This window comes from Populus trichocarpa, chromosome 3 (assembly GCF_000002775.5).
Source record: "Populus trichocarpa isolate Nisqually-1 chromosome 3, P.trichocarpa_v4.1, whole genome shotgun sequence".
Taxonomy (NCBI): Eukaryota; Viridiplantae; Streptophyta; class Magnoliopsida; order Malpighiales; family Salicaceae; genus Populus; species Populus trichocarpa.
In genome coordinates, this window is record NC_037287.2 from 15,884,535 (window position 1) to 15,910,396 (window position 25,862).

Below are 25,862 nucleotides of genomic sequence, written 5' to 3' on the forward strand. Positions count from 1 at the left end.
CAGGTTAACTCGTCAAACCTGAGATTCGCGTCATGAAAGTTTGATAACTAAATAGAAAAAAAAATTACGAGTTAACCCAGAATTAACTGGGTTAATCTATCAAGCCCGGGAGACGTGTCATGAAAGTCTGATAATTAAATAAAAAAAATTTAACATTAACAAACTAAACTAAACAAAAAAATTAATTAAAAAGAGAAAAAAAATTTCAGGTTAACTCGTCAAACTCAGGATCCGTGTCATGAAAGTCTGATAACTAAATAAAATAAAATTTAACATTAACAAACTAAATTAAACAAAAAAAATTCATTAAAAGAAAAAAACACAAAGAAAAATGCAAAAAAAAAGCCATAAAGGCATAAAAAAAGAAAAAATAACGAAAAAAAATAAAAACAAAAAACAATGAGCAGTTTATAATTATAATATAATATAATATAATATAATAATAATAATAATAATAATAATATTATTATTATTATTATATATAAGTGAATGAAAATAAAAGGCTTCGCAAAACCTGACTCATGGATACCCATTATCATCCATATTCATAACTAGTACATAATACTTCCATACATCATTCTCATACAAATTTGTACATAATATGCACATATATTTACATTTACAAAAGCAGTTAATATTAAAGAAACTAAAAATAAAACTAAAGACATTAATAAATAACAAAATGAAATTAACAAATAGATACAACTACAGAGTTTACACACACACGCACATATATAAAGAATATTAACAAAAGGTTAACTAAATTTAAAAAATGCTAGGTATCTACGTGCTCCTCCTGCAGATCTCGCCTCTCTAATTAAAGGTTCTAGGCTAAAAATCTTGAATGGCAAAAGTAATGGAGTAATCATATTGATCATGAACTTGTAAAAATAAAAAATAAAAATGCCCCTACAACTAAACAATAATAAAAAAAATTATTATAAAATTACAATCAAAATCCTGAAACCAAGACTAAAAAAATTTTAATAGTAGAAATAATAAAGTAATTTAACTATTCATTAAAAAGTCAAAATTTCTATAAGGCCCCTGGATCAGAGGTTCTTATTGCTAACTTTTTAACGGTAATATAGTAATTGTAATGTTATAAAAATTGAAAAGAGATTGTTGTCCCAATACACATAAAGGGTGACAAATTAACCGTGTGCAAAGATCATTTTACCCCTTAAGCAAAGCTTTATAAATAAAAGGTGAAGGGTAAAATGATAATTTTTAATATTGAGATGATATCAAATTGGATCGAACTCGGTCACCCTGCAACTTAGGCCATGAACTTCAATGAATTTAATAACTTTGTTGTTTTATAAATTATTTTTATTTAATTTTATATATAAAAAAGGATGCTTGTAAAATTGAGCACCGACCCTAAAAAAGATGTTTATTTGAGATCGTGATAACCCTATAGAAAGTAGAAAAAAATAAATCATGAATTTCATTTCTTAACCAATCCAATATTAAAGAAGAATTAAATATAAAAAATAATTAAAAAAATTAAAGGATAAAAAACTAAAAAACAAACATATCAAGTTTGATGGGTAAACCAGTGAATCGGGTAACTCAGATCAACACATCAAACCCACAAACTGGGTAATGGGCTCCATTGGGATTAATAAGTTTTTTTTCTAAACTATTTTTTAACCATATAATAACAAAAATAGACCCTTGCAAAATCAAGCGTCAAACCAATACTAAGTTTTTTTTTAAGATTATAATAACCTTATAAAAAGAAAAATAAAACATATTATGAAACTCAATTTTCAATCAGCTTAATATCAAATGATGAAATTGAAAAAAAATTAAAAAAACAAAAGTTAAACTTGCTAAACTTGTCAACAGACCCGTGAACTTTCTAAAATTTAATAACATGTTTTTTTTTTCAAAAGTATTTTGTTTAAACTATATGATAAAAAAACAAACAATCACATAATCAAGTTCAATGAGTAAAAAGAAAAATCACTGCTAAACTCACGAACTAGGGAAACTAAGGTAACCTTGTCAAACTCACTAACCGAGTCACTGACTTCACAAAATTTAATAACCTAGTTTTTTTAATTATTTGTTATTTAATTAAATTTTTTTAAAAATAAATCATACCGCGTTGATGTGATATTTTTTCGATACCAACCTGATGCTGTGATATTTTTTTGATACCAACCCGATGCTAGAATATTTTTTCTGATACTAACACGATACTGAAATATTTTTTTGATACCACGATAACCATATAAAAGGTAAATTAAAATAAATTATCAACTCTAAATCACTATAAACACATCATATAAAAACTAAATAAAAAAAAATCAATAACCAAAGAAAAAAAAGGGTAAAAAAAAAAAGAAATACATTGTGAATTATTATTATAATCCATACACTAATTAGGGTATGGATGAAAATAAAAGCTTTCATTTATATATATAAAAAAATCTGTATACTTAATTAATTAAAAGAAATTAAAACTCGGAATACTAGCTATATGGAGCGTGTTTGATATTATGGTGACAGTTCATTTTCAAAATATTTTTCACTTGAAAATATATTAAAATATCTAAAAATATTTTAAAAATAATAATTTTAAAAAACTTTTCTACCGAACAAACAAGGTTTTAATTCGTTTTCATTAAAGGACCAAAACTAAAAAGAATTAGTTCCATGCGGTACTGGGCTAACATGCATGTCACTATCATAAGCATAGTTTTAAAACTCGGCTCGACCCGGCGGGTCGACCCGTGACCCGACCGACCCGGGACTGGAACCGGCCGGGTTGAAGAAAAAACAGGGAAAAAAAAAACTCGACGTGACCTGGCGACCTAGTTGACCTGGCAAGACCTGGTCAAAAACCCGGTTGCAACCCGTTTACTTTTATTTTTTTTACAAAAATAACATCGTTTTAATTTTAAAAAAATTGACTCAAACGACCCGGTGACCCGATCAAAATCAGGAACCCGAACCTTGAACCGGGCCGAATCAAAAAACTATTATATAAGTAATAAAATTTTCGACTGGGGTCAACTTAAGATTTTACAAATATATTGGACCTTAGAAAAACAATGCAAGCAAACCTGGAAGGCTGGACCAAGACACGTAATAATTGCCAATAACAAACGGCCACGATCACCCCAGCAAGAGCTCGAATTTAATTGGCCGATCGCATCATACTCAAACTATTATTGGTCCACGTAAGTTGCAATGACATGTTCTTGTTTCAGTTCCACAAGCTACGCAATGGAGCCTCGTTAGTCGTTACTACTATAAAGCTCATTAACGCGCGTTACAGAAGAGAAACACTGAAACAAGCAGAACTCAACATCACACGCTCTCGGGAATATTATTCACTCTCGAAACAACCAGAAACTCCTCCATTGTAGATTCAGAGAGAGAGGGAGGCAGACAGACAGAGAGTAGGCGATGGCGGGCACGTGGAGAGCACGTGGAGCTGTGGTATCCGCGATTCTCTTATTCGGTGTGTTTTCGATCTCTTCAACTTGATAGATCTGATTCGCTTTTCTATTCTTCTTTTTATCTGGTTTGATTCTGATAGAGATAATGCTGCAGATCTGGATTGATTTTTTTAAGCTCTTATACGCTTCCGTTTAGATCTGTTAACATTTCTGTTTGTTTATAGTGCTGTTGTCGTTAATTAGGAAACGATTTACTGTTTTAGCTGCTGAACGGTGTCGTTTATAGTGCGATAATCAAAAGTAGCTATTAGTAGTGCCAGATTTTATTTATTTATTAAATAATAGTAAATTAGAATCGGGACACTAATTGGATATATTTTTAAATATTTATTTATTTATTGTTATAGGGTGTTTGTTTGCGATTTCGATTGCGAAAGAGGAGGCAACGAAGCTAGGAACAGTAATTGGAATAGATCTTGGAACGACATATTCATGTGTTGGTGTTTACAAGAACGGTCATGTGGAAATCATAGCAAATGACCAAGGAAACCGTATTACCCCATCGTGGGTGGCTTTTACTGACAGTGAGAGGTTGATCGGTGAAGCAGCCAAGAATCTGGCGGCTGTCAATCCCGAGAGGACCATCTTTGATGTCAAGAGACTTATTGGAAGAAAGTAATAAATGATTTTCCTATGTTTTTGTTGTTGTAAGTTTTTGGGAATGATTTGGTCACTAAGGTTTATTGTTTGGCAGGTTTGAGGATAAAGAGGTGCAGAAGGACATGAAACTTGTGCCTTACAAGATTGTGAATAAGGATGGAAAGCCTTATATTCAAGTTAAGATTAAGGATGGGGAGACTAAGGTCTTCAGTCCTGAAGAGATAAGTGCTATGATTTTGACCAAGATGAAGGAAACAGCTGAGGCATTCCTTGGAAAGAAAATTAAGGATGCTGTTGTCACTGTTCCTGGTTAGTTATTTTTTTTTGGTCACGTAAGTTATTTTCAAAGGTATCATCAGTTGTTAACTGTTATTGATTTGGTGATCTTATTCATTGTACAGCATACTTCAATGATGCCCAAAGGCAAGCTACCAAGGATGCTGGTGTCATAGCTGGACTCAATGTGGCTAGAATTATTAATGAGCCAACTGCCGCTGCTATTGCCTATGGTTTGGATAAGAAGGGTGGTGAAAAGAACATTCTTGTCTTTGATCTTGGTGGTGGTACATTTGATGTCAGTGTCTTGACAATTGACAACGGTGTCTTTGAGGTTCTTTCTACCAATGGTGACACACATTTGGGAGGTGGGAATGATAGTTAGCTCTGCTTTAGTTTTCCTTTTGCTTCTGTTATTATTCTGTGTTTTTTTCCTAATGATATATTGTGATTGTTGATGCTAAGCTCATGCGGTCTATTTTATTGCAGGTGAGGATTTTGACCAGAGGATTATGGAGTACTTCATTAAGTTGATCAAGAAAAAGCATGGAAAGGATATCAGCAAGGACAACAGGGCTCTTGGAAAACTCAGGAGGGAATGTGAGCGTGCCAAGAGAGCTCTTAGCAGCCAGCACCAGGTCCGTGTAGAGATTGAATCACTCCATGATGGTATGGATTTCTCTGAGCCACTGACCAGAGCCCGTTTTGAAGAGTTGAACAACGATTTGTTCAGAAAGACCATGGGACCTGTGAAGAAGGCTATGGACGATGCTGGTTTGGAGAAGAATCAGATTGATGAGATTGTTCTTGTTGGTGGAAGTACCAGAATTCCAAAGGTTCAACAACTTCTTAAGGATTACTTTGATGGAAAGGAGCCTAACAAGGGTGTGAACCCTGACGAGGCTGTTGCTTTTGGTGCTGCTGTTCAAGGAGGTATATTGAGTGGAGAGGGCGGTGATGAAACCAAAGGTATTGCCATTTCTTTTGAATGTGGTTCCCTATGATATTAAATAACCATTTTAGTTGAGCGGTGATTGACAATGGCCGCCGCGGCATTCTGGATGCAGATATTCTTCTTTTGGACGTGGCTCCCCTCACCCTGGGTATTGAAACTGTTGGTGGAGTGATGACCAAGTTGATTCCAAGGAACACTGTTATTCCAACCAAGAAATCTCAAGTTTTCACCACTTACCAGGATCAGCAGACTACTGTCTCCATTCAGGTAAAATTATTGTTACATGTACTTTTCTATTATTTGACACTAAAATTAGCTGTATATTAATTGGGTGGATTCTGGTTTGATTACAGGTCTTTGAAGGTGAAAGGAGTCTCACAAAGGATTGCAGGCTGCTTGGTAAATTTGATTTGACTAGCATTCCTCCAGCTCCAAGGTCTGCCTCGTGTACCTGTTTCCAGCATATGATCCATTATTTTTCTAGGAGTTGATATTTACTGATCCTTTGACTGTAACAGGGGAACCCCTCAAATTGAGGTCACATTTGAGGTTGATGCCAATGGTATCCTGAATGTCAAGGCCGAAGACAAGGGCACTGGTAAATCGGAGAAGATCACCATCACTAATGACAGGGGTCGTTTGAGCCAGGAGGAAATCGAGCGCATGGTTCGTGAGGCAGAGGAATTTGCCGAGGAGGACAAGAAGGTGAAGGAGAGGATTGATGCTCGTAACAGTTTGGAGACCTATGTATATAACATGAAAAACCAGATTAACGACAAAGATAAGCTTGCTGACAAGCTCGAGTCTGATGAGAAGGAGAAAATAGAAACTGCTACCAAGGACGCCCTTGAATGGCTGGACGACAACCAGAATGCCGAGAAAGAGGACTATGAAGAGAAGCTCAAGGAGGTGGAAGCTGTTTGCAACCCAATCATCACTGCCGTGTACCAGAGATCTGCTGGAGCCCCAGGTGGTGGATCAGCAGAAGATTCCGAGGACGACTCTCAAGATGAACTCTGAGAATCTTTCTGCTTCCTTCTACCCCTGCTGGAAAGCAAGGGCAAGGGATGAGGATGTAGGCTAGATGAAGTTTTGCTGATCCTAGAAGCTAAAGGGTTAAAATAACATATCCCCCTTTTTTTGGTTTTTTGAGGTTAAAAATACATGGAATAGTTTGTTTTCTCTACATGTTTAAAACACCTTCTACGAGTTATAGAAGGTAGGTCCGTGATGATGATGATATTCTTGATACAAGATTGAGTAGTGTTGTGCACGATGAAAGAAACAGGGCCCTAGAACTTGCGAGGTCTTGAATAATCAGGACAGAGAATTACTTGCAAAATCAGCAGCAAGCAAGACAAGCAGTTGTCTTCTCCCTCATTATTTGTTTGCTTGTGTCGTGGATCTGTTCTTTCTTTGGAAGCAATGTCCAGCCTAACCTACGAAAGGGCTTGTCCTTTATTGCTCCTCTTTTATTTCAGATGAAGACAGAAGAAGTTACGGCGATCTGATCCAATTTGCGGGCATTTAAACCCAAAAACCTGAGTGAAATCTTGGTTTAGGTGTGAATATGCCCAGACTAGCGCTGTCAAGTGGTTTCTTTTTACAATCTCCAGGTCCTGGTTTTTTTTTAGCAAAGTAGAAAAAATATTTCTCAAACTAATATAATTAAAAAAAATAATTACCAATATAACCAATTGCAAAGGTAGAGCAAAAAGAATTTCCTTTCATTTTTTAAATCCCTTTCTTCATTTACTCCACCAAGTTTCTTATTTAATGCTAATAAAAATAGTTATTTTTTCTCAACTAAGAATAGGTTGGTATAATATTCAAAGGAGAGATAATTAAAAAAGAAGAAGAGAGATGCCAGTAACATACCCCTCCTGATAATAACACATCCAGTACTATAACGACTGGACAAATTCATAGTCCATAATGATAAGATAAATTCATAAAAACAAAGAAACACCACCCCAAGAGCTTCTGCCTAAAATTAGTGAAATGCTCACCTGCTGGCGCATGGAACAAGCATCAACATGTCAAAAAATTTTGTTTATGTGCATGTAACATGCCCCAGAAAAAATAATAATCTGACAGCCAGTTTAGAAAATATTTTTTCCACTGCTAGTTTGGAAAAAAACTAGGTAAACGCAACTGAGACTTGAGTAAAAGCAAATAGAGACTGCACACAAAGCATACATATCTGCTTTATCAAGTAGAGAAGAGAACAGGATGTTCTCTCAGGATTAACGAAGGAATATACATCGTAAGTGGGGTGAATGGACCCATTCTTGTTAGTGAGAGACATTTTACCCCAACGAAACAGATGAAAAAGAAAATATTTTTCACTTATTTTCCTGACATAAATTGAATATCAATTATGGTGAAAAATATTTATTTGCACACAATGAGCGGATAAGCAAGCCTTTTCTTCAAATTAAAGACCAGATTTTGGATCGCCTGAGCCTGCTGCTACAACTCCCATCCCTAATCCATTTGCTCTTGATTTATCCTGGTCGCTAGTTTCTCCAAAAGCAACTTTATCACCATCTAACTCCTTAACAAGTTCATCGATCTTGCTAAACTGATAGGGCCATCTTGCATTGTAGAGAAACTGACGCAGATCGAACCTGTTATCCTCAGGTGAATAGCTCTGCACAAAGACAGAGGAATATCAGTTTTTTTAATTACAATAATGGTTTGAAGTTCCAGATTTACAATGCAATACCTCAGCATGGTAAGAAGGTGTCAAGACGGTCATTTTGTGCCGATTAATGGAGTAGTACTTGAAGAAGTGTTTTACTTTATCAGCCACCTCAGATGGAGATAATCTCGACCCCCATCTGTAGCAGAGGTTCTGAAATCATGGATAAAAGCACCAGTAGATGTGAGACTTCAAATGCAATGAGTCAATTATAATACATAATAAGAAGTCCCAAACCAAACCTTAAACATTGACACTGGCCCACAGCGGAAGATCTTTCGCAGCCTTCCATAAACTGAGAGTTCCTCATATGTCATTCCCATGTCCACTTCATCAAGCTGTCTCATGCAGAATGGGCATTGGAATTAGTTTATCACTTGGATAGAAGCATACATATTAGAGGCAGAAGCATCAGTTTGAGACAAACACAGGCATGCGATTAAAGATCTATAAGATTACTGCTGTCTATAACGTGACAAATGAATATGGTTAATGAAAGTTCACCTGACTGTAGTTGGAACGTATAGGCTCCAATTCAGCTGTTGGTGGAGCTGCTTCAATTTCTGCCAAGGAAGAGTAACCAAGATGGACAGCAGCCCATCGCAAGAATGCTCGAAGGTCCTGCTTACTAATACTTCCAATTGGATTTATATCTGCAGAGCTGCAATCATACTGCAAAAGACATGAAAAGTGAATTCCCAAAAGTAGATGGACCATTTCGATTGAATATTTTAACTATTGGTCATATCAACATCAAGCTCCCAGAACCAATTCACTGAATAGGAAAAACTGAATATATCTGATTTACAAAACTAGAAAAAGTGAAAATTCTACTCAAATTGTTAAACTATACTCCATACAGATCTGGGGTGATGGAGTAATCAATTTTACCAAGAAAAACAGTTCGCTTTAGAACTAAAAACATGGAATATCTGGATTCTAAGTTATTCAGTACCTTAGTTAGGTAACCACGCAACCCTTCATCCACATTAGAACTACCCAAAACGAGGTAGAACCCTGGTTTGCTGTGAACCCATGGCAAGAGCGAGGCTAACATAAATGCCAGCACCATCCTGATTCGAGCTTGAATATTCTGCAGTCCCAAGTTCTCAATGTTAGAACCCCCATCCACCTGCAAAATGGAAAAAATAAAAAGATATCATAAAGCTCACTCAGTCCCCAGCCAGGCAACTTTTTAATTTCAAAAAAAAAAAAAATTCTGGTATTCTTAAAATTATAGCTCCAGGAAGAAAATTAAAGCCAATGCTAAGATTTCATTGATCCTGAATCATCAATGCATAATCTGAGTAATTACTATACAGCACTCATGAAAGAAAATATGGAGGCAGTTCTTTTTCCTAAGCCATCCACTGGGGGCAGTTTATCTAAACATCATTTTACCTTATAACATGGTCGCTTTCCTGTAAGTGTTTGAAACAAAGATAATAGAGCAGAGACAACACCATCTATGCTAACATCCAGATGCCATGAACCAATCTCATCAGCTAGATCCTTTGCTCGCTTTTTTGTGTATTCAGAACTGAAGGGGAAACAAAAGATAAATCCAGTTACTACACTAGCTCAAGTTATTGCAACCAATCTAAGAATGAAACAATTTTATTAAGTAACAAGATAAAGTATCAGAAAGTTGGCTTCTGGCAATGGGACTCGTCAATATCTGAAATTCCTCCCAAATCAATCCCAGCAATCCTCTTTGGAGATTCACTGCATCTTTCTACTTGACAACCACTTTTAGACAGCAGACAAGCACAAAAAATCTGGTGTTTATACCAAATCCTAAAGCAATCAACGACATGCATTAACATAAAAGCCCATTAATATGGCTGAACTTGTTAAGGAATCTCTTGTTATGAGTTAACAATGTTATAGTTTTGCAACAAGTCAAGAGTAACTGTTTGGTCCTAAACAGAAATTTAAATGCCAGGAAATAAAGTTGGGAAAAAAAAAATAACGATGAGCTTTACTTTCATGTTTCAAAATAACAAAATCTTCAGACCAGTCCAAAAAATTAGTTCCCAAGATTTAGTGATTTACATTCACTGCCAACTGATAATCCAGACAGCATCAAAGAAAATTTAACGGTTGCTATAAAAAATGCAAATTCCTACAATAGCATTGACAATACTGAGCCTGTGAGCCTGTCTGTAAAACAACTGTAACAACAACAAAAAGAAGATGAGCAGCAATTCTATGCACTGTACCAACCTGTTCTCAGACCCCATAAATACAGTATAAAATATTCGCTTTGCAAATTCTTTGCTGTCAGTAGGAAACTGCCCATCAGTATAATTCCCAATTCTTATTGCATCAGCTTTGACCTGTTCATCCCCTTCTTCAATTTCTGCAATCAAAATGCATAACCAACCAATGAAAAGTAATCATAGGATTTAGGGATGGCTGTTTCGAGTTCACACGACTGAAAGCATTTTGCACATAAATTTATGCTTGGTGGGCAGAGTAGATACTACCTCAAAACTCTTCTTAGTCCACTCCTAACAACCTCATAAACTAGAGCTACGTTTCATGATTAATACCAGCTAAAAACCTCTCCCAATATAATTATGAACTAAACATTCTCAATCTAATTCATTAATGTGCATCGTTGGGATTACCTAAAAGAATACCGTTTCACTTAGCTCTATCTATGCAATCCTGGATAGCGAGTTGGGTACTGAATTCAGCTCTAGGCAATTGGCAATTGGATGTTTGTATTGATAGTTGTGGCTAGTTAACTGGGCTACTTATGATCTCCTTCAGTAGTTGGAATTAGAACAAAAAGGTAAACTTAAAACAGTGAAACAGTTACATTGAAAAATCTGACCTTTTACAACAAGTTGGCACATGCAGCCAACAATAGCAGCCACAGAGGAGCTATCTGCTCCCCCAGAAAGAGGAAGCAAGAATCCAGAAGCTCCACTTCTTCTTAAATAGTCCCATAGCCAGCAACCAGGACCAAAGGCTATTTCCTCCTCAGGAGAGTGATAATTGATCTACAAATCATAAATCATGCCTAGTTCAATAAACTTAGGTAGTTGACTCACAGGTTTCATAATCTAGAAAACTCGTTGATAGTCTTCAAAACTCAGGCGCTAACATCAAGCATTCCTGATTTACCAATAGTGAAGGACCAAGAGGAAACCTGAAGGGGGCTAGAAAGGGACATTTGCATGTTAAAAGGCTGACAGAGCTTGTATGGCACCAGGACTGATGATACTGTGTTTTTGCAACTTGCTTGTTCTTGAAAACTACTGATAGATCCTCTTAGACTAGCAACCTGCCATCAAGAAAGAGACTAAAAGCGTCAGAGCAAAATGCTCAAACATAAAACATGAAAATATAACAATATGGCATCTTCTGAAAATGCTGCAAAATTCTATCAACAAAGCAAAATCAGCTGACAAACATATGTTACACAATGCTCTCTAATAAAATATTTCTGCAATCCATGAACACCCATATTCCAAAGGGGTGCAAAAGTATAGCATACCGCATCCAGATCCACTTGCGCAGTGACAACCTCAATATCCCTTAAAGAAAACTGTGAGCCTTGGACAACCACTTCTCCGTTCACAACAACGCACGAGCACCCATCTGTGACAAAAGAAATTTTAACCACAAATTTCAAACAATTTCTTTTTTAAAAACACACTAAAGCACTACCTAAAGAATAAGCAGATTTATTAAAAGTTGTAAGCATCAAATCATAAAAACCAAAATAAGTGCAACATATAAACTTCTATATGAAATTCAGGAGATATTTGATCTAAACAGAATAAAAGCAGTGTTAAAATTAAATGCAATCACCAAGATGCTAAGAGTATCTGTATACCGTAATAAAGGCGGCCACCATCACATCCTTGTTGATTACTGTACATGTATACTCCTCCACGAGTATGAGTAGCACCTATAAAAGCACGAAGACGAACATCAAGCTTTCTCAATTGGTGGTGACTTCCACTTGCATTCATAAACACTTCAACCCCATTGAGCGCAAGCTCAGCATGAGGAGGGATAGGGGTGAAAAGCTCTTCACAAACTTCAGCAGCAACAGCTCTGCATATGAATAAATGCAAATATTACCATTTAGTTGAAACAACCTATCAATAACCAAAAAAAAAATCAATAATCATTATGAATACACTCACGCTGCAGTGCCTACATCCACCCTTAAATTATCAATCTAACCATAACTAAATCAAATTAAGAACAAAAAGAACCACCAGAAAGCCACTATCACTTACGTATCTAAAAAGCGCACGTATCCGTAACCAAAAGGCACTGATTGCTGTAAAACAGCCTCAGCAATTTCACTAGGGAGTTGAAAGTCCACAAGCTGATCTTTGTGTTTCCATGCTGTAAACCACCTAAGTTCCCTATAATTCCCATCATTTGCAAGCCACATTTTTGGACGAATCATAATAATCTTTCTATTAAAGCATAAAACTTGACAATTATAACGCTCTGATCCCTTAATTACAGGCATTCCTATACTACACAATATCCCATCTGTCCAATCACCAACCAATATCTCTTTCAAGCACTCCCATCTGCAATCAAGATTCAAACTCTTACTATTAATTTCCAATTCAGCAACGTAAAAACACCATACAAACAAAAACCAGATCATGAAAATCTAAAAAAATAACAAACAGTGAAACTGACCCATGATTGATAGTGTCAAGTTCCAAGAAATGATCTTCACAGCCATAACCAGTGATTTCAAGCTCAGGGCCGAGTCTAATGACTGCACCAGCTTGTTTAGCTTGGGTTATTGACTCTTTTATGTTGTTTAAATTACAGTCAAAATCCATTGCCCACTGGTTCAAGTTACAAGTAGCTACCTTCAACAGCCTCATGGTGTTTTCAAATCCTAAAATCCAAGAAAACCCCTCAAGTGTCAAAATCCACTCGATAAAAACAACACCGAGGAGCTCAAAAATCTTAAAAAGAAAGGATGAAAGAATTTCAGTAATTTCTAGGTGTGATGATTGATGACAATGAGGTATTGGGTTGGATGGAGAAGAGAGGGATTTTTGGCAGCCTTGTGTTTGGTGTTTGGAATATTGGGAATTGGAATTGGATTCTATTCTGTTAATTTAGGATTCAGAGGGACTTTTGTGGTTTATATAGGAATTGAATGAAAGAAAGAGGGTGGGTTTTTTTGAATTCAATTTTTCTTTTCTTTTAGGCTATTGGGTTCTTGGCCTTCTGGCATTCCAGGATCCTTGGACGGGTTTGGGTGACTGACTTTTGTTTTGACACGTCAATCAATGTACGTGTCAACCTTAACTAAATTGACTTTGATCTACACCCTTTTATTTTCCCCATTCAAATCCGACCATTCATTTTGATTTTTTTTACTGTTTATACTGATTGACATGTGATATTACATGAGAAACCGAGAGAATATGGTTTTAAACTGTTTTTTAAGTTATATATTTTTTTATTTATAAATATATTGAAATAATATTTTTTTATTTTTAATATGAAAATATTAAAAAAATTTAAAAATATAAAAAAATTTATTTTTTTTTCCATAACACTTTGCATCCGCAAAAACAAACAGGACTAAAAACTTCTTTAAACTTCGAGGCTTAAGAAAATCAATTAATTTATAATATTTTCATTATTTGACTTAACTCTATTTATTAAAAAATTAAAATAATATAATATTATAAATAATAATAAATCATAAAATCTAAAAAATAAATATTATAGATATAGTGGCAAGTAAAAATATTTTAAATAAATTTAACTCTTTATAAGTTTATTTTTCTTGCATTTCGATTCTTAAAAGTCAAAAACAAAAGAGAAAATCATAAAAAAAACACACAAAAAAAAGTTATTGAATTGAACAATTTCAACCACCACTATAATTTTAATATTTTTTAGTTCATATTTAAAAAAATAATTGATATGATTTGTTATGAATTCAATTTGTTAAGAATTCAATGAAGGTGTTTGTTGTCTTTAATTATATCCGACAAGATAAATCGAGGCTTGAAGATTTTTTCAAAAAATATTTATATAATTAAAATGTATTTTGTGATTAGTAATTGAATTTTAAAGTTATGTATAATAGTTTTTTATTTATATTTGTAGATAAAAAAAAATTAAAATTTAGCTTTTAAAAGTAAAATAAACTTAACTCCTATTTTTCACCTACCAAATCTAAATCTAGCTCACGTGGTCAGAAAATATTCTAGATGACGTGTCCACAATAATAGTTTGAAAAAAAAGAGAGCAGACAACCTCCTTTAAAATAAATAAATAAATAAGAAACTAGGCGTGGAGACTTAGCTTTCTAGGCAAGAGAGCGCCTGGGATTTATGGTTTGGGCCAGGCACACAGGCTACAGCCCAATCACGCCTGATTTTTTTCCTCTTAAAATGGCCCAATTGCTTCTTCTTCTTCTTCTTTTCTTTTTACATTTTATAGTAGAATTGCCTTCAAATAAATTTATTCAGCTTGTAAGGCTAAGCTAAGCACATCCATTAATATTTGCAAATGCAAACTTCCCGTATCTTTTAGAGAATCAGATGGGTTCAGTGGATTAAAGTTTTGTCAACCTATTGGTTTTCTTTTTATTCCATTTTCTTAAAGCATGCTGAAATTTTTTTTTACTCTTCTCAAATATCCCAAAAATAAAAAATATTTCAACCAAAAAGAATATTTCAAGAAAAAATTCAAAAAACATAATTGAAAAAATCACGAATTAGTGTTGAAATTGGAAATAAATATTGACAAAAGGGTTGAGATTGACTAATTAGAAAGCCAATGATAAAATTAGAAAAGATGAAGAAGATGAGGGGTCATTTGTAATACAATTAGGGATGAAGTTAAGAAAATAACGGTAAAATTGGATAATAATTGAAAATTAGGAAGCCAAGAACCAAATTGAAAAATGTGTCAAAATTCAGGGATCCATTTTGATACAATCAGGGACAAAATTGAGAAGAAATTGAGGAAAGGATGGTGAAATTGGATAAAAAAATGAATATTTGAAAACCAAGAACCAAATTGAAAAGGATGTCAAAATTCAAGGACTCTTTTTATGCAATCATCGGTGAAAATAGAAAGAAAAAAAAGAAAATAAGGTTGAAATTGGCCCAATATCGAAAATCAGAAAGCCAATAACCAAATTGAAAAGACTGCAAACCCATTTTGACACAATTAGAGGTGAAAATGAAAAGAAATTGAGGAAAATAAGACTAAAATTAGTTGGAAATTAAAAATGGTAAAGCCAAGAACCAGAATATAAAACCAATGACTAAAATAAACAATTCAAGAAAAATGGAGGACCAATTTAAAAACATAAAACTTTCAAAACGACATCGTTTTGAATTTGACAAAAAAAAAAGTCTAAGTGAAATGATCGATTTTACATGAAGTAACATTGTTTCACATCCCAACCACCAAAAACAAATCACAAGCACACCATTATGGTGCATACCCAAACAATGTTTTTTTTTTTTTTTTAGCCTACATACACTTTATTTCCCTTTTCCTTTCTCATTTCTTCAATGTCTCAGGTACATTTTAGTCCATTGTTTCTCTTATTCATAACACTCGTAAATACAAAGAAAAACATTATTATCTTCATGTGAATGTCTACCTCATACTCAACCTTTACACACAATAACCCTACAAAACAATACAAAATATAGTGTGAAAGGGCAACGCAATCATCTCGGTCATAGTGTCAACCATTGTAAAGGGTTCAGATTGACTTAAAGGGATCAATAGTCATGATCATACCACCAATAAGGGTTCTAGAATCTTCACCGTTGCCTATAATTAGAAAGGCAAAACAAGAAACAACGGGCCTCGAGTTAGAGAGAGAATAATGACTTAGAGAGAGAAACAAGAAAAAGATTGTTTTTGAGCTATAAATGAAGATGGCTTGAGATTAAAATGATCACATGAGAGAGAGATGAAGAGAAAAAAGAAGAAAAAAAAAGGAGAGAATCTTAAAAAAGAGAGAAAATCAACAAAAACTAAATCAACCGGCGATGCAAAGACTATCTCTACCACTAATAGCTACCATTAGCCACCCAAGTAGCTCCTCCCTTGTCTAAAATCACCCCCCAATGTGAAATCCTAACTTGTTTCTTCATTTTTTTTTATCCAAGATTTTTGTATGACAGTTATTATTTATATATTTTTTATTTTTTAAATTAGAACCACCCTTATAGTTAATTTTTTTCATTTTATAAATATGTTTTGTTGCCTTTTTACGTATGCATATTTGTGAAAAAAATTCATTTTAAAAAAGCAACAACTTATTACTCATGAGATTATTTTATTTTATTTTTAATAGCATTTAAATACCATTCTTATCACTTTGTAAAGTTTTGTTGTCATGTTATTGCATACGCATGTATGAAAAAAAATATTTTTGAAAAATAACAACTTTTCACCCATGCATTTTTTTTTATGGTTTCAAATAATATTATTATCGTTTTTTAAAACTATGTTATCACCTTTTTATGTGTATATTTTTATGCAAATATTTATTTTTCAAATAAGAATAAAAATTTTATCCACAAGTTTCATCAAGTTTGAACTATCTTTTGATCAAAACTTGGTTTTTAAACAACTAGGAAAACATGTATCCTAGTATTTAGGAAACAATGAAAAATACATCAAAGAATTTTCATCAAGTTAACAACACTTTATGCTTGAACTTGAATTTTAACAGTTAAGTTAATTAGTCTTTTAGTTTTAGATACCAATGTAAGCAACCTGATGCTTTTAAAACAAAAATTAAAAAAAATCATAAGTTATGAGACTCTGATTCAAGATCGAATTTTGGTTCGATAAATATCCATCGATAATAAATAATTTGTGAATAAATTTGAAAATAATTTAAACAATTAATAACACGTGTAGAATAAATTTAAATAAAAATACATAATTAAGATAATTTTTCACTTAAAAAGTTATAATAATAATGATATCTATCTTTCTTAAAACATAACTACCTTCTTTTTTAAATATCTGAAATTACTACATATTATAGAATTCTAAGTTTTTGTTTAAAACCAGTTGACGACACAATGTTTTCAATTTTCTCTTTAATTTCGAAGGTCACAAGTTCCCTTTCTGCTGACATAGTTTTTGTTTTTTTAGATTTAATTTTTATTAATAAATTTTTGATATTATTGCCGAAATCTCACTCTATCCCACTAAATACTAATCACGGATAAGACTGATGATTCATATCGTTATTAAATAGCCCACAAAATCCAAAATTGTAACCCTTGCTCGCCCACCTTACCCTGCCAATTTTGACTCCTCAATTTCTCAACAAGGGTTCAAAAATCTCTCCCAAGCTCCTTTTCCTTTGATTGATAATGGAAAACAGCAACGATAACATCAACACCGCCTGCACCTCCACCACCAACACCACCAACAGCATTGTATCGGTGGAGAATTTGAATAATGTAGCTAATTGGGTCAGCGCCACCGTGATCTCCGCCTTCTTTTCTTCCCTTGAACGCTTCTCTTGCGTCAATGTTTCCACCACAGATCCTGATGATGATGATGATGATCGCCCTCTCGCTCTCCCTACTAATCCTCACCTCCAACATGACGACGTAGCTAATCTCCCTGTTTGATCATCGGATCGGTATTTTCTTCAGTACCGCGTTAAGAAAATAAATAAATCAAGACTTGATTTTTATTGCTGGGCCTTTCTTTTGTTAGGGTTTCATGAAAACGTAAAATTGTGATATTGTGATCAATTAATTAATTACTACTGTGTTCGTTGATTGAGTGATCTCTTTTTCTTTGTTAATTGAAAATACTTTGTAGACCTTTGTTTTATTATAGCCAAATGTTGATAATATTAAACTATGTGGCAATGATTATTGTCCTCGTCGACCCAAGAATGGGCGTGAAAAAAAATAATTGTACGTTTACTTTTATTTTTTCAATTAGGATTAGTAGAAGAAATGGATAGACGTTGGTTTGGTGTTTTTGCCTGGTTTAGTAGAAGTTAGTGCGTTTATTACAGTCTGGGTGTTCGTAAACTTGTATTCATAGACAGAATTTAATTGGATTCTGATGCAAAACTTGTGTTCTACAAAGGAATCATCATAATAGAAGATCTTGTCATGTCACTAGTGATTTGAAGTCTCGTGAGAGCAGAATGTGTGTGAATTTCATGGATTTAAGCTGGCAGAAGCAACAGAGAACAAGGGGGGGACAATAGCATGTTAGGCTCTTGAACAAGGGTGGAGCTGCAGCATGTTAGGTTCTTGAATAATAACATGATGGGTTGTAGTAGAACATGATGAATAATCTCTATTTTGATGAAACATATATAGCTTCCTCCCCTTATGCATTGTAATGACCTTATGCAATGTGTTATTTTTCTATCATTATTGGTTTGGCTTGACGTGATGCGTTATTGGTTACACTAGGGTTTTTAGGCTTCAGTCTCTGCTGCAGTGAGAATGGGTTGGGCGCCTTGGAAATTTTATGATAACTTACTTTCCTCATTTTTTTTTCTTGACTACCAGTGAAGTAGAACAAGTCTTCTGAAGCTGTTACTTTTGACCTTGAGTTTAACTCAGACCACTCTGAAAACGAGGACAGTGCCAATGTAACAGTAATTCTACAGTAGCAATGCACTAAGTTCTGATTACTTGCTGAAGTGTTATGCAATAGGTTACCTAGTGAACTCTGCTGGCTGTAGGAGTCATTACTGTTGGTTTTTTTTCAATGAACTCCTTGTATGTTTGTGAGTTCTAGAGGAAAGGATTTTTCTATGCATAACTTGACCATTTTACCTTGGCCTGAACTACCCTACTCATGGAGCAGTTGTTATTGAGAGAGTTGGTTTTGATTGCATTATAAATAGGAAGGTTAATATTGTTGAAGTTCTAACGTATAACCCACAGGCTATTGTCTCCTTGGTCTGTTTGGAGACATTTGATAACATTGGAAAAATACTGGGTTCAGTCTACTATTTTATCTTTCTTATATAACCTCTTGCCTCTATGTTTTATTTTTCATATTCACTTTAACTCACTCCTTTGGATGGTGTCATGTGAAAGGTTTATCTACACTGTAAACAGGTGTGTCTGTGTCATGTTTTCTTGGCATTACTCCAATGAAACAAGACACATTTTTGTAGAAGGAAAGAAACATAAAATTTGATGATTGAGGCTAAATATGATTTTCAACTAGAATACGTATTGCATTGCATTTCCTTGATTCAGCATTTCATTCCATCACTACTACAAACTTTTTACATCTCTCTCTTTCTCTCTCTCAACCTTGTATGTCCACCACGTTGCTAGTCTGGCCTGATGAAAAGTAATACTCAGTGAACACATTTGCTAATCTGAGCAGGATGCCAGTTTATGAATGTTTAACTTACCAGCATTACTCATCTTTGTACTCCTTCCAACAAAGCAGCATGACCATGCAATGGCAAATTATATACAACCTTGCTCTTGCCCCCTTCAAAGTCTTGTTCTTTGGCTGCATTATGGTTTGCTTTTGTGGGGAGGAAGTAGCTTTCTTTCCCTGGGAAGCTGACAGTTCCATGAACACGAGTCCTTTGGTTTTTGTGCACCACAACAACCACTTGTGCCCTTATCTGTCTCTTTTTATGAAGAGTTTCTTTCGTATAGGAGTCTCTTCAAGGAGTTACTGAAGTTCATTTCAGTTTTCTTTTGCAAGTCAGTATGTAATGGGTGCACTAACCTGAGTTACTGGCTCCGCTCAGCTTTTGCAGTCAACCTGGTAGCTGTTTATCTGCCTACTTCCCTGGTTTAACATCCAGATTTTCAGGGTATTTGTTTCCTGTATTACTCAAATCAGTGTTCTGTTCCAGGATGTGTTCCCTAAAAGACAAATTGATTACATAACCTCTAGACATATTAAGATTGTCTGCATGCAGTTTCTTTGAATGCTTCAGTTATATAAGCTTTTGGACAGCTGAATCACAATTAGCTCGAGTGAGGTGGGGTGTTGAGTTTACCCTTCCCCCCCCCTTCTCATGACTATTTCAGGACCTTTGTTTTCCATTTTGACCTGGTACAAAGTTTTTCCCTCTTGAAAGTGCCTTTGGTTAGTTACTCTGTAACGTACCTTGTTATTTATTTGTCTAGAGAATTTCTATGGTCATTCAATTTCCAATGCACCAACGTAAGATCCATCTTGGCTATTTTGGTGAAGTTATTTTTCATGGTGAAAAATGCCTATGCGAGGTGCAGAGTATACTTGTTTGCCTTTTGCAGCTTTCTCACTTGGACTCTGATGTGTGCTTCACAATTCATGTACAGAACAGAACCTTTCACGTACTCTTTTTATAATTTTTTTTCAATTACCAGATAGCTGTGAGTAATTGGGGTTACAATTATGTCCTCCCAGATTGAAACATCATATTCTCTTTCCACCAACCTCTTAGGAACTTGAAAATAATACTCCCAGGCTCCCAGCCATGTAAGCTGTTGGCTTTAGAAGTAACAGATTTCAATACCTGGAGTCGAGGAGGGGGTTTAGGGTTTAGGAAGACCCTGCAAATCATGTCGTAGTTGGATTTAGAAATTTGAGACATTAGTGCTGGAGGTGCCAAAAAAGCTATGTTGCTGGGAGGGGAACTATTCTGCTTATTATGTAGGTGAGCCAGGCACAAAAGGCAAACATATCTTGACGGTAAAGGCCTCTTGTTTTTATTTATTTAACTTGATTGAAAGGTAAAAATGAGACTCCAAATGCATTTAATTATACATTTAAGGCCGGTTCCAAAAAAAAGAACCCTCTTGTTTCACCGTTTTATTAGTTATTATTGAGTAGTTGGCTTAAATAATGAGTGAATTTACTTCGTGTTGGCATTTTGGATACAAATCTAAATTTTAAAGAGAAAGTACAACAAAAACAATCTTAAACTAGTTGAGATGAATCTCCGACACAGATATCACAACATGCTCATAAGATTACACTTGCAAGAATGAAAAGGATTGCATCATCATAAGGTCCATGTAGTGGGCATCGGTGGCAAAACGAGAGAGGCGCTATAGTGTGTTCTCCGCACACCATATGTTTTGTGTAAATTGTTCACTTTTCCTTCCTCTGCATGGAACTTCCACATGGATCTTAAATTATCTCCTTTTAGGCCTCAAAAAATAAGAAAGCCACTTTGCAGACTTGGGCCTTCGGCCCATATCCCTACTATATATAAAAACAACACGGCGTCCTTTGTCATTCACAATGCGATGCCATTGGTGTTTAGGTTTAGGGTTGTTCCTTCTCTTTTTTTTTTTCCAATTGTGATCGCAGTTTAGTTATATCCAAGCCGATACTGGGTTCTTTTCTTTCTTCTTCTTTTCTTTTGAGGGTTTGAGTTTCTTTTTTAAAAACAGAGCTCCGATGATGAGCAAAAGAGAAGATATAATATACCTTGATGTCGTTCCAATTTCTGAAGCTTTACAGCTTTGAATGTGTGGAATTGAATACGAAACTCTGAGGAGCTAGCTTTGTAGTCTGTACGTTTTCTTGGGCTGATTGTAAAAATCTCTGTGAATGAGAGTTTCCTTATTAACTATACTAAGTCAAGACGCTAGGGAGATTGATCAAGTGTTTTTAACCCAATGCAGCAATTTCTGGAACAAAATAATCAAATTCCACCTGCTTCTCGAGACATTGAATACGTTTTTTTGGGTTAGTATGCTCAATTGCTAATTTAAAGGAAAAATGAACCAATTTTCATTTTTCGTTTTCAGCGAAGCAGACAGGTGCGAGGCAAGACTGGATTGCTTGAATCTCTAGCATTTCAGGTTAGGGATTAATCTGCTATTAGAATATACAATTTTCTAGTGGCAGGGCCAGATTTCTAAGCCCTTTCCGTTTGATTTTGTACTGCCTATTCATTTTCCTGCTACTCAAGTCATCACGGTAGATGCGGAAATTCATAATTTCAGATACAATCGTTAAAGCGATCAAGTGAGATGATACAAATGATGCCTATGTTCCACCGGAAAAGATGTACCATGGATAATATGAAGTTAGCCTGAATATAGTTAAAATCGGCAACTAGAGGCTACCTACTTGTGGCTTGTCTCTGTGAATTGTCTCTGACCTTTGTCCTTTATTGTTTGCTTGAAATTATAAAAGGTAGCCACGGTTTTCGGTACATGCTCTGGTTAGAAAATCAACATCATATATAAATTTGTGGCATCACATGATTGGTTAATTACTTTTGAAAAGCAACATTCATGTTGGTCACGTATAAATTTGTGGCATCACATGATTGGTTAATTACTTTTGAAAAGCAACATTCATGGTGATTCACTGTATTCGGTTGATGTTTAGGATGTGGGATTGATTGCTATTTAAAGTTTTTTTTTTTTTAAAAAAATATATATTAAAATATTTTTTTTTTATTTTTTAGAAATTATTTTTAACATCACTAAATTAAAATGGTAAAAAAAAAACAAAAAAAAAATAATGTTAAACAAAAAAAATCAAAATTTAGAAAATACGGTTTCAAATACGTTCCTAAACAACCTCTCACGACTGCTTAAGTACACATTGGATGATACACAAACAAACAAACAAATTAAAGTAAATAAATTTCTTTTGATTATAATTACATTAAATTATCATGGACTAATTATATATTTGTACAATAAATAGGAACATGAACAAGGCATGATGTATAAAAACTTCGGATTGGAATGAGTTTTCATAGTTGTTGATAAAAAAGTGAAAAAACTTCAAACAAAATATGAGCTTTTTATGGTAACATTCTGGCCGATGAAAATAGATCTTTGTCTAGTTTGATTTGGTTTGGTTTGAGTTGTTTCTGAGAAGCTAATATTCGTTAGAACAAGAAATACTCCAATGCTTAAATGAATAAATGTAAAAGCATAGAATAATGTATACAAAATAAAAAAAATGAAGTTACAGGGAGTGTATATTTGAGTATAATGGCTAGAAATTATATAATGTCATGGTTTTGTTTGGCTTTTGTATGACTAGAACTTGTGTGGCATGCATGGCTGGCTTTTTATAACTATCTATATGTGGCCAAGGATGAGATCCCTATTTTTGCCCTATAATTGAGTGTATTTATAAACCTATGTTTTGGAATTTCTTAATGGAGTAAGAGAACAAATCATTGATGGAGAAATTAGTGTGTTACCATTGGCTAGTCATGATGGTCTTTGATTATTGTGTCATGTCATGGTTATTGTGTTATGCATATTATTAGTGGAAATGTTAGTGATGGGTAGTGTCATTGGCATCTGCACTACATAGCAAAACTCACATGTGTGTAGAAAAAATTATGTGCATGAAATATTTGTGTGTACGACTCTTGGAAACCTAAAAAATATATAGAAAGGTGTGTTAGGGCAAGATTTGATAGACTAGGTTATTATCAAGAGTTGGGCTAAAAACTCCATATTCTAGACTGGAATTTTAGGTTGGGATTCTAGCTGTTTGGGCTTGAATTTCTTTTTAGAAAAACTTTGCACCATTAATTGCATTATGGATCGATGGAGTGATTTGGCTGACCAATAATTGGTGAAGTGACGGGGTGGTTTCCATTTTCTCATATAAAAACAAGTCTCCTATCAAAATAGGGGCCCTCTGATACTTAAGTTAGTAAATGTAAGAAGAGAGAAGCATGTGAGTAGGAGAATAATATGAGAAGTAGAAGAAAAAACATTTAGAGATGCGAGCAAGAGAAAATGAAGAGCAATGTGGCTTTATAGCCTTATATGCTTTTTTTTTTTTTTGCTTTGAATGGAGTTTTATTCCTTGTGTCCTGAATAACCTCTTTATCTAGTGACTCGAGGTATTTATAGACCTTGGTCATATATCCTTGCCTCGTAGAAAATGAAGTAATGATGGAGAACAATTACTTTTCCTAGCCCGTGTGTCAATTTTTATGCTTTAATGTGCCATTATTGAAAAGATTATGCTCACAAGTGATTGGCGAGAGAGGTAGGTGCTATTTGAGAAGACATATTAGTAGGAAATAATCATTAATGAGAAAATTAGGCATCATATTGATAGTTTACGAGTAAGTCAGGGAGAGTGTGACACCAAATTAACTTTCTTAGAGCTCGCCACTTTATATTGTGGTGCATGGTAATATGTGGAAATTTTCATGGCACTGGGTTAAGGCCTAATATCTTTTTGGGGTCAGGTCAAAACATGAATGAATATGGTTTTTTCATTGGACATGTACTGTCAAATTTGAACTTGAAATTGGTGGCGACGCGTGCTCCTCATGTGTTGCTGCTGGAACTTAATAACGACTCAAAAAATGCTGGGTTTTGGGTCAAGTTGATGGTTTAGGTGTTCTACCCTCTTTAAGGGATGATTTAAGGCTGATTTGCTATGGTTTTGGATGAAAATTTTGTGGGATTTTTTGGTAAGTTTTTTTTAGGTTTTTTTGTTTGGCTGGGTTTTGGTGTTGATGTTTTGAACGATAATAAAAAAGACAAATCAAGAGAAAGGGTTATTATTTTGGATTTGTGGTGGCTTGGATTAAGTTTTTTAAGATTAGGCTGTTGTTAAGATGATGGTTGTGGGTTATGTGGTGGCTAGACAATAAAGGTTGTTGCTGTGTTTTAGCTATGAAAGGAGGAGGTATCTACCTGTGCGAAGTTGAGATGAGGCCGACGATCTATTAATAACTGACGAGGTAAAAGTTAATAGTGACTAGGTTTTAAGCCAATAGTCGTGAAGGGCTATGTGTGGTGGATGAGATTTTGATGGTGAGACAGGAACAACTTGAATGGTGAGAGGGGAGTTGGATGGCTGATGAAGGTAGTGTTGTGGAAGCTATGATGAGAGGGAGGGGAAGATGAAGGGATGACTGTGTGTGTGTGTGGGAGAGCAAGGAAGAAGATGAAAAAAAATAAGGGTTAGGTTTATTTTTGGTTCCATGTATTTTTACTCTAGTATTTTCTTATTTATTTTTTTGGGTTTTTTTTCAATGTCTCTTCTTTAACAAAATCTTTAAACAGATTTATTTATAGACTTTTCATTTGATATCTTTTTATCCATCCTACTCCTCTTAACTCTTATCTTTTAATTTTACCTGCTTATCTTTTTACACTACTTAATTTTTTTTTAATATTATCATTTCAAAACCCTCAAAACAAAAAAAAATAATTTAATATATTTTCAAATAAAATACATTTAAAAACAAAAAACTATTATACAACCACGCACTCACAAAATTGCTGAAATATTTTATCCAAGTAGCGGCACAAAATTGATGCCCCCTAGAATATTTTGGTGCCAAATATTCATTGACAAAGATGTTTAGGCAGTAAAAGTCACCTCACATGATGCATGTGAATGATTGAATATGAAAAGAGATCATAGCCTATTTTGTGTGTCTAAAGAATCTTGCATAGGTGGGTGTGATTTTCAACTCCAAAATATTTAAGGCTCACTTTTGTCCTATTTTTTTTTTAAATGCTTGAAAATCAAAGGCTACGAAGATTAAATTTAATTATCGCAACAACATTGTTGCCTTAACTGCAAAAAATGTGCTAATTTTTAAAATAAATTTTCTATTATATTATTTCTCCAAGACAATTTTGAAACTTTCCTCCTTTAAAAAAAAAAAAAAAAACTGAGACAAAGAGCAGCATTTTTTATGGTCAAGAATTTTTCAAAAATAAAAATCCAGTTTTTTCCGAGCTGAGTTTTAAACATTATAAACATTTTTTTGGTTTTTTTTGTTATTAGATACGTGTGAGTCTTGGACATTGCACCGCATCAAACAAACTTTTCTTTGTTTTTTCGATTTACTATGGGGGAGTCATGTTAAGGTTATGCTTACCTGGAA

The 25,862-nt window shown here is 34.3% G+C and overlaps 2 protein-coding genes across 2 annotated transcripts; one reads left to right on the forward strand and one right to left on the reverse strand.

Annotated features, from left to right (window-relative positions):
• The first annotated feature begins 3,281 nt into the window (after positions 1-3,281).
• On the forward strand, positions 3,282-6,561 carry LOC7465330 (luminal-binding protein 5). Its single transcript, XM_002303636.4, has 8 exons — positions 3,282-3,478; positions 3,824-4,091; positions 4,171-4,385; positions 4,478-4,720; positions 4,842-5,321; positions 5,420-5,574; positions 5,661-5,743; positions 5,826-6,561. The coding sequence occupies exons 1-8, from the start codon at positions 3,424-3,426 to the stop codon at positions 6,325-6,327; spliced, it is 2,001 nt and encodes a 666-aa protein (XP_002303672.1). The 5' UTR covers positions 3,282-3,423; the 3' UTR covers positions 6,328-6,561.
• A 929-nt stretch (positions 6,562-7,490) lies between these two features.
• Positions 7,491-13,252, reverse strand: LOC7497871 (glutamine-dependent NAD(+) synthetase). The gene is made up of 13 exons (XM_024597965.2): positions 12,695-13,252; positions 12,274-12,579; positions 11,862-12,085; positions 11,520-11,623; positions 11,172-11,306; positions 10,854-11,022; positions 10,238-10,373; positions 9,413-9,551; positions 8,967-9,143; positions 8,516-8,683; positions 8,254-8,349; positions 8,036-8,164; positions 7,491-7,960 (listed from the first exon to the last, which is right to left on the reverse strand). Exons 1-13 carry the CDS (start codon positions 12,886-12,888, stop codon positions 7,745-7,747), a joined length of 2,193 nt encoding a protein of 730 aa, XP_024453733.1. The 5' UTR covers positions 12,889-13,252; the 3' UTR covers positions 7,491-7,744.
• Positions 13,253-25,862: the final 12,610 nt, after the last annotated feature.

Coding starts and splice junctions, on each gene's coding strand:
- LOC7465330 (XM_002303636.4), top strand. CDS start 3,424: ATGGCGGGCACGTGGAGAGCACGTGGAGCTGTGGTATCCGCGATTCTC. Junction 3,479..3,823: donor ATCCGCGATTCTCTTATTCG/GTGTGTTTTCGA, acceptor TTATTGTTATAG/GGTGTTTGTTTGCGATTTCG. Junction 5,322..5,419: donor GGGCGGTGATGAAACCAAAG/GTATTGCCATTT, acceptor TTCTGGATGCAG/ATATTCTTCTTTTGGACGTG.
- LOC7497871 (XM_024597965.2), bottom strand. CDS start 12,888: ATGAGGCTGTTGAAGGTAGCTACTTGTAACTTGAACCAGTGGGCAATG. Junction 9,144..9,412: donor GAAAGCGACCATGTTATAAG/GTAAAATGATGT, acceptor TCCATTTTGCAG/GTGGATGGGGGTTCTAACAT. Junction 8,684..8,966: donor TGCGTGGTTACCTAACTAAG/GTACTGAATAAC, acceptor TGTCTTTTGCAG/TATGATTGCAGCTCTGCAGA.